This window comes from Otolemur garnettii, unplaced genomic scaffold (genome assembly GCF_000181295.1).
Source record: "Otolemur garnettii isolate 467f Iridium unplaced genomic scaffold, OtoGar3 scaffold00210, whole genome shotgun sequence".
Lineage (NCBI taxonomy): Eukaryota > Metazoa > Chordata > Mammalia > Primates > Galagidae > Otolemur > Otolemur garnettii.
Genome location: NW_003852605.1, coordinates 571,661 through 579,191, shown reverse-complemented (window position 1 = coordinate 579,191; position 7,531 = coordinate 571,661). Strand labels below are relative to the sequence as shown.

The following is a 7,531-nucleotide window of genomic DNA, read 5'->3' as shown; positions in this document are numbered from 1 at the left end:
GATCAAATGAATTTTTAAAAAAATATTTACCGTCTCTTAACCAGTTAGTGTTTACCAGTCCATACACATTTTGATCATCTGCTTCCAGGAACTGTTTCAATCTTTAAGGAAGACAGAACCAGGTAGGGCAGTGTGGCTCATACCTGTAATCCTGGGACTTTGGGAGGCTGAGGTGGGAGGATTGGTTGAGCCCAGGAATTCTATTTTTTTGTTTTTTTTTGAGACAGAGTCTCACTCTGCAGCCCTTGCTAGAGTGCTGTGGCGTCACAGCTCACAGCAACCTCCAACTCTTGGGCTTAAGTGATTCTCTTGCCTTAGCCTCCCCAGTAGCTGGGACTACAGGTGCTGACCACAAGGCCCAGCTATTTTTGTTGTGGTTGCCACTGCTGTTTCAGCTGGCGGGGGCAGGGGTGGTGGTGTTCCAACCCGCCACCCTTGGTACATGGGGCTGGCTCCCTACCCACCTAGCCATAGGCGCCATCCTGATCCCAGGAATTCTAGACCAGCCTGGGCAACATAGTGAGACCCCCATCTCTACAAAAAAAAAAAAAATAGCAGGATGAGGTGGCAGGTGCCTGTAGTCTCAGCTACTTGGGAGGCTAAGTGATTATACTACTGCACTTTAGCCTGGGTTATAAGTGACACCCTACCTCTTAATAAAGAAGGGCAGAACCCACCTTAGGAAGTCACGGGTGAAATAAAGCTCTTTCCCTGGCCAATCAATATAACAGACAAGCTCAGCGTGATGGTTTTGCCAGGGCTTAAATCAGGTTGTCAACTCAAACACAATAGGCTTTGTTACTCCTGTGTAAAGAGGAAATGGAGTAGTTTTTGTCGTCCTCTGACTGTATGCAGGATGGCAATTCCAGGCACAATCTTCAGGAGACACAAATCTGCTTTTAGCTATTTAGTGTTCCCCAATAAGCTAATCAGCTGTTTCTGAAATGCACGGAAGTATTCAGCATTTTCATACGGAAGCCCAGTCGCATAGCTTTAGACTTGGGGGGAGGGAGTGGGTATGTGAAGAAGGGGGTCTATTAGGGAAACAGAGAGCCCTTTTTTTAGCAAGAGATTCCAGCACCTGTGATTTATCTCAGAAATCACATTACACACTGTAATTCCAAGACATTTTTTCTGGTTCGGGCACTCGAGCGAGAGGGCTTGCTGAGACGCCTATTTGTTGCAGGTGTGCGTGGTTATCTTTGGGTGCAAAAATCCTCAGTAGGAAGCCCAGAGTAAATGTGAAATGCCTCCCTAAGAAATGCCTAACTGCCGAATGGGCGAAACAGGGACTGGCTCAAGTAGCAGCCAGGAAGGTTGTAGAGGGCCCGTGGGTACATCCTTTCGCTGTGAGGTAACGGTCATGCAAGTGGGTTTGGGGACTTTTGCTTTATGTGACAACTTATCACTAGGGGTGAGGGGGGACTATGTCAGAAGACCTAAGAACTAGAAGTGTGAGCTCTACCAAGTGACAGCACGCGTCCATCTATGTCCGCTCCCCTCCCCCTAGTCTCCAAGCAAAGGCGTCTCAAGCCAGCCCGTCCTCCCCCGCTTCTCACTCGTCCGAGCGGACCGAGCCTCAGCGGGAGCCCCGCCTGTCTCCGGGCAGCTTGAGCCCGAGTGCTAGCCCAGCCTGTCAGTAACCGACATTTGCGCTTTCTTTCTTTCTTTTTTTTTTTCCCTCCTCCTCTTTTCTTTCCCTTTCTGCCTTTGTCCCGCTTAGTAACTGGGCTCTAACCAATCACTGCCTCACCGGCCGGCACCGGCTATCTCCTGATTGGCCCGCTTGGGGCGCGCAGCCGTCTCCCGCTCCTTCTCCGAGCAAGGCAGACAAAAGACGCCAGCTCCCGGCTCCGGCAACCGGGATCAGCCAATCACCGCCCACCTTGCCTCTCTTCCCTCTCCCCTCTCCCTCCCGGCCTGGCTCGCGTGCTCCCGGCACTGACTCCTGGAGTGCAGCCAGCGCCCGGACCGTACCATTCTGATTGAGGCTGGGGGAGACAGCGGTACTGATTAAGGCCCCAAAGCCTAGAGAGCGGTGGGGAGAGTAGAAAGCCGAAGAGAGGGTGGCTTCGTTCATATTTTCTCAAGCATCTGACGGAATCCCAACACGATGAGTTGGGAGAGAGTAGAAGGGGCAGTGGTGGTGCTAGCTGTCACCCCTTCCCGGCGCGGTTGGGTTTCGCCTCAGCAGGGGTGGTGGAGCGTGGGGCGGGGGAGGGTGTCCCCTTCGCGCCGTTAAAATGAAACTCTAGTGGCTGGAGTCAGGGCAGTGCGTGAAGGGAACCGGTACCGGCGGGGTTGCTTTACATCCCGGCGGGAGCGCACAGCCGAGCAGAGCTGACTGGACTCTTGAACGGGCCCCAGTTCCGAGGCTGCTGCAGCTTCGGTTCCGCGCCCGACGGGAACGGAGCCCGAGTCCTGGCCCCTGCAGGGATCGCTTTCTGCCGACTAGTGGGACCCCGAAACTTGAACGCAATCCCTAACCCCCTTTTTATGCCTATCTTTGTCACTTCCCCAGCTTTATTCCAACGTGTTCTTTTTTTTTTCCCACCCCCTCTTCATTCTCCCTCCTCCGAAGGACACAAAAGTGGCTTCCGGGGAAAGATTTGGAGACGGTGGGAGCTTTTCTCTTTGGAGATCAACTGTGTAGAAAGGATTTTTGGGTACAGCTTTTAACACCTCTGCCATCAGTCCCTCAAACCTCTCTGTACTTCTCCAAGAACAACCCTTAGCTTGAAAGTTCGGGGGGCATTTTGCTGGGTGCACTAGGAGGAGAGAAGGGGAGAACTCTGTTCTCGTCCTGGTAGTTAGCTGGACCTGCACCGGCCGTTGGAGAAACCCCGAAGTACATTTCCGTATGGAACTTTTACAGATCTAGATATTTAGATTTTAAATACTAGATAAATATATGCTTTCTATATATTTCCTGACGACCTGCCCCTGACAGCGCGATGTACAATACAGTGTGGAGTATGGACCGCGATGACGCAGACTGGAGGGAGGTGATGATGCCCTATTCGACAGAACTGATATTTTATATTGAAATGGATCCTCCAGGTACTTGGGAGAGAAAATCTTGTTATGGGTCTTAGTGGTCCTTACCAAGACCTTGGTGATGTTTTCAGGGTAGAAGTATTCCTGGGTGCACTAGATTCAGGTTCAGGGGCAGATTTGCAGTTAGAGCTGCAGTAAAACTGCTTTCTGGTTTATACGTTTAAAGTTTGTAGTTAGGACCCTGATGCTATTGTCCTGCGAAGGTGGGGTGGGGGCTGGAGTGGGGGTGGGGGCTGGAGTGGGGGTGGGAGGAGAGACCCGATATTTTGGTGTGTGTTTTTTTTTAATTTCTTTTTTTTAACTTTGCTTGCCGTTGAGCTTTTCCTTGTGCCCTCCACTTTTTTCCCTTTTCTTTCTTTCTTTCTTTTTTTTTTTTTTTGTTTTAGAGTAGTCAAGTGCAGTAGTGAGATTTTTTCCTTTTTCAATCACAGTCTTTTACCTGCAAGAGATATTTTATATCTCACTCTTGAAGTCAGTCTTTCCCTTTGAGGAATTCGTTAAAGCTTGTCATTTCATACATTTGTCTAATTTGGTTCGTTGTGTTTTACCTTGGTTAACTTCTGAAACTCAAGATTCCTACGTGATTATTCATTTTAAGACTTTCGTTTCCCTTATAGAAATCAAATGCCGGTTAGTGATTTTTAGGGATTGGGCGTTCTTACTCAGTCTTGGTTTTAGTCTGAGATTTTCCTTAATAGAACATAGTTGCTCAGAGAGATCTATGTGCAGTGTTGTTTTACTCTTTAATTTATGATTATTTAACTTAATTAGTGGGCTAGGGTTTAATATAACTTCAATTCTTAGGGTGAAAAAAATCTTCCTCTTCTATGAATATGTGATAGGGTCCTATACACCTAAAGTATACATATACAGTACTCTTATTTTTATTTTAGAGCTTTGTCTGAGGCCATTACAGACATTTTGTGTCCGGTAGGAAAGAAAATGGAAGGGAAAATGGAAAATTTGGTGTTTCTTTAAAGTCTATCCTATTTTATGATTATTAGCTGTCAGATTTTCAACCCCCCTTTGCAATTACGGCTGTGCTTTATGTAATGATTTTCAGTCAGTAGAAGGCCTTTGTGACTCCTTGTTTCTGATGAAGATGAATTCTTTATGTCTTTTAAAAATATGGTGTAACCTAAGCCTACAGAATAGATTGTGTGTCATTAGGGAACCTCACCATAAGACTATATGTGCTTTTGGAAATATTTGAAAGGATTTGAGCCTATGCAAATGTAATGAAGTCTTATTGAAGGTATGTAGAAATTGTTTCCTGTGTTCTTGCAAACAGTGAATTACCCTCTTTGTTTCTTTTTCAATTAGTCATAGTATTAAATGATGCTGTATTAAAAACTAACATTGAATAAAATTTTTCACTCTTAATGATCACTTAGAATTTTTTTTGCTTCCTTTATTTTAGAGCCTTATTTATTTGCTTCTATAATTGTGACTGCAATCTAGATGCAGCTTTTCAGTGCTTTGTAAAGTTTGTAAGATTGCCACCCATCTATTGTGTGTTTCCCCCTTTGTTTCCCCCTAATGGTAAAGCATCACTTCTATTAGATGTATTTGTCATTCATATGAAAGAAAATTTAGTATATCACTGGTACCTTTCTTGTTTAAGGTTAACAATTCTAGATTCCTGTTATTACAAGAATTGTGTATTCAAACTGCCTTAGAATTATACTGTATTATATAGTCACTCGCCTTGCAGACATACAAAGGGAATTTGTTGGGTGGGAGGTGAATAGGGAGGAGGGGAGAAAATGAAGAAGGCACTTATGTTGGAAAATATTGGCCTAATAGAAAAATATTGGCCAAGTTGAGTCAAGTTGCCCAAAAATAATTTTAAGAAAGTTGACTATTATGACTACATGGAGATGTGGGTTTTATAATGTTGTATAGAAATTTCTGATCCAAACTTTATTTTCTAGGAAAATAAACTTTTTTTTTTTTTTTAAACTTTTTTTTTTTTTTCTTGCAGCTTTATTTTGGTGGGGGCTGGGTTTGAACCTGCCACCTCTGGCATATGGGGCTGGCGCCCTACTCCTTGAGCCACAGGCACTGCCCCGGAAAATAAACTTTTGAGTTTTAAAATATACATCCTTGATGAAATTGTGCATACTGAGATTCTATTGAGAATTTGGAAAATATGCATATGCTGTTCTTTTTTACCTATTTTGTAGCATTTATGTAGAATATGGTTAGTTATCCCCCACAGCTTTTTTAAAGGGAAGCATACTTAAGTCTGCTGAAACATTGCCTGTGAAGTGAATGGTTTTTCACAGAAATGTGAATGCCATCCTTGTTTTGTGTTATAAAGTAAATTTTTGAAAGATTTAAAACTATATCACTGGCGGGGAGAGGTAAAAAAAATAAAACTATCTTATTAGTGAAATGGTTGCAGCATGGTTTGTATCTGTCTTTTTCTCTAGCTCTTACCCCAGATCAAGTTTTTAACGCCTTATTCCTGTTTGTACTTGTGTGATAGATAGCACACTGTTTTCACCTGTTTCTACTCTGTTCAATCCATAGTAATGTTAAAGTATTATCTGATGATTTACCTTCAAAAGATAAATCTTCTAATGGCTTTTAAAACCTTCCAGTAGCTTGCCTTTGCCTAATAATAAAAACACCAGATTGTTACCTTGTCATATATGTCCTTCTATTTTTACTTCCAACCTAATTTTCCCTTCATTCTCCTCCTGGAGTTCATCAAAAATTCTGTGGAAGCTACTTTGTATTTGCTGTTCCTTGAATGTATGCTTTTTCGTCCTGGATGCCTTTCACTCCCCATGGTCACATGTTGAAATCTTACACATAATTTAGGACCCAGGTCAGATTCCTTCTTTGCCAGGATATATGTTTCCTGATCCCTTCTGTTAGGAGTTATTCCTCCTTCCTTTTCCCTCCCTCTTCTAGCATTTCTCAGGTAGAATTTCTTTTATTCTATCCAGAGTAGCTACTCCACTTTATGTATACTTTCCCCTGTGGAATTGTTTTCCCACCTGGTTATGAGCTTCTTAGGTTGCTTAGGGTCTTGAGATGAGTAGACGATTTAATCAATACATATTGAATTAATAAATAACTAAGGAACATCTTTTTTTCCTAGCCTTTAGGTGCTCTTCTACTTTAGGTCCAAGGTTACCTCGTTCCTTGGCTCTTGCAATAGCCTAGGGTTAAATAACTTTTGAATTAGACATTTGTTGACTTAGGGCCTTTAACTGTAATGGGGCCAGTATTTTTTTTTTTTTTTTTTTGAGACAAAAGTCTCATTTTGTCCCCCTTGGTAGAGTGTCATGGCGTTGTAGCTCACAGTAACCTCAAACTCTTGGGTTCAAGTGATTCTCTTGCCTCAGCCTCCCAAGTAGCTGGGACTACAGGCATCTGCCACAATATGCAGCTTTTTTTCTTTTAGACGTGGGGTCTTGCTCTTGCTCGGGCTGGTCTCAAACCCTTGAGCTCCTAGAGTGCTAGGATTACAGGTGTGAGCCACTGCTCCAGGCTGGTGCCAGTATTTTTTATACATGTTTCATCTTTTTCTTTTTTTTTAAAGACAGAGTCTCATTCTGTCACCCTGGGTATTATGCCATGGCATCATAGTTCACAGCAACCTCAAACTCTTGGGCTTTTGCAGTTATCTTGCCTTAGCCTCTTGAGTAGCTGGGACTACAGGTGCCTGCCATAACACCTGGCTAGTTTTTCTATTTTTAGTAGAAATGGGGTCTGACTGTTGGTCAGGCTGGTCTGGAACTCCTGAGCTTGAGCAATGCACCTGCCTTGGGTTCCCAGAGTGTTAGGATTATAGGAGTGAGCCACTGTGCCCAGCCTGTATTTCTTTCGTTCTTTTTTTTTTTTTAGACAGTCTCACTTGGTTGCTCTCAGTAGAGTGCGGTGGCATCCCAGCTCACAGCAACCTCAAACTCTTGGGCTTAATTGATTCTCTTGCCTCAGCCTCCCAAGTAGCTGGGACTACAGGCGCCCACCACAACACCCAGCTATTTTTTTGTTGTTGTAGTTGTTAGCTGGCCTGGGCTGGGTTCAAACCTGCCACCTTCTGTGTATGCTCTGTAACCACTGTTCTATGGGCGCTGAGCCCTAGCCTATATTTCGTCTTAAATTTTTTTTTTTTTTTTGAGACAGAGCCTCAAGCTGTCCCCCTGGGTAGAATGCTGTGGCATCACAGCTCACAGCAACCTCTAACTCCTGGGCTCAAGTGAGTCTCCGGCCTCTGCTTCCCAAGTAGCTGGGACTACAGGTGCCCGCCACAACGCCCGTCTGTTTTTTGTTGGAGCCATCGTTGTTTGGCAGGCCCAGGCTGGATTCCAACCTGCCACTTTAGGTGTATGTGGCTGGTGCCTTAGACACTTGAGCCACAGGCGCCAAGCCTCATCTTAATTTTAAGACAGAACCATAAATGTAAAATTGTAATCTATTATTGCCTCTAATGGCCTCAAAAACTTTTTTTTTTTTT

General features: G+C 44.1%; 1 protein-coding gene across 4 annotated transcripts in view; it reads left to right on the top strand.

Moving 5' to 3' along the window:
- The window catches only part of PIK3R3 (phosphoinositide-3-kinase regulatory subunit 3), a 155,627-nt gene that overhangs the window by 46,816 nt on the left and 101,280 nt on the right, over positions 1-7,531 (top strand). The window contains exon 1 of one of the 4 annotated variants that reach the window (XM_012812481.2): positions 2,290-3,060. The exons of 1 other annotated variant lie outside the window; for it this stretch is intronic. In XM_012812481.2, the coding sequence (XP_012667935.1) occupies positions 2,955-3,060 (106 nt within the window). In that variant the 5' untranslated portion in view covers positions 2,290-2,954. Of the gene's footprint in view, positions 1-2,289; positions 3,061-7,531 lie in introns of those variants that run through there. 2 more of the 4 variants (XM_003801412.2, XM_023507849.1) reach the window with 2 other exon arrangements.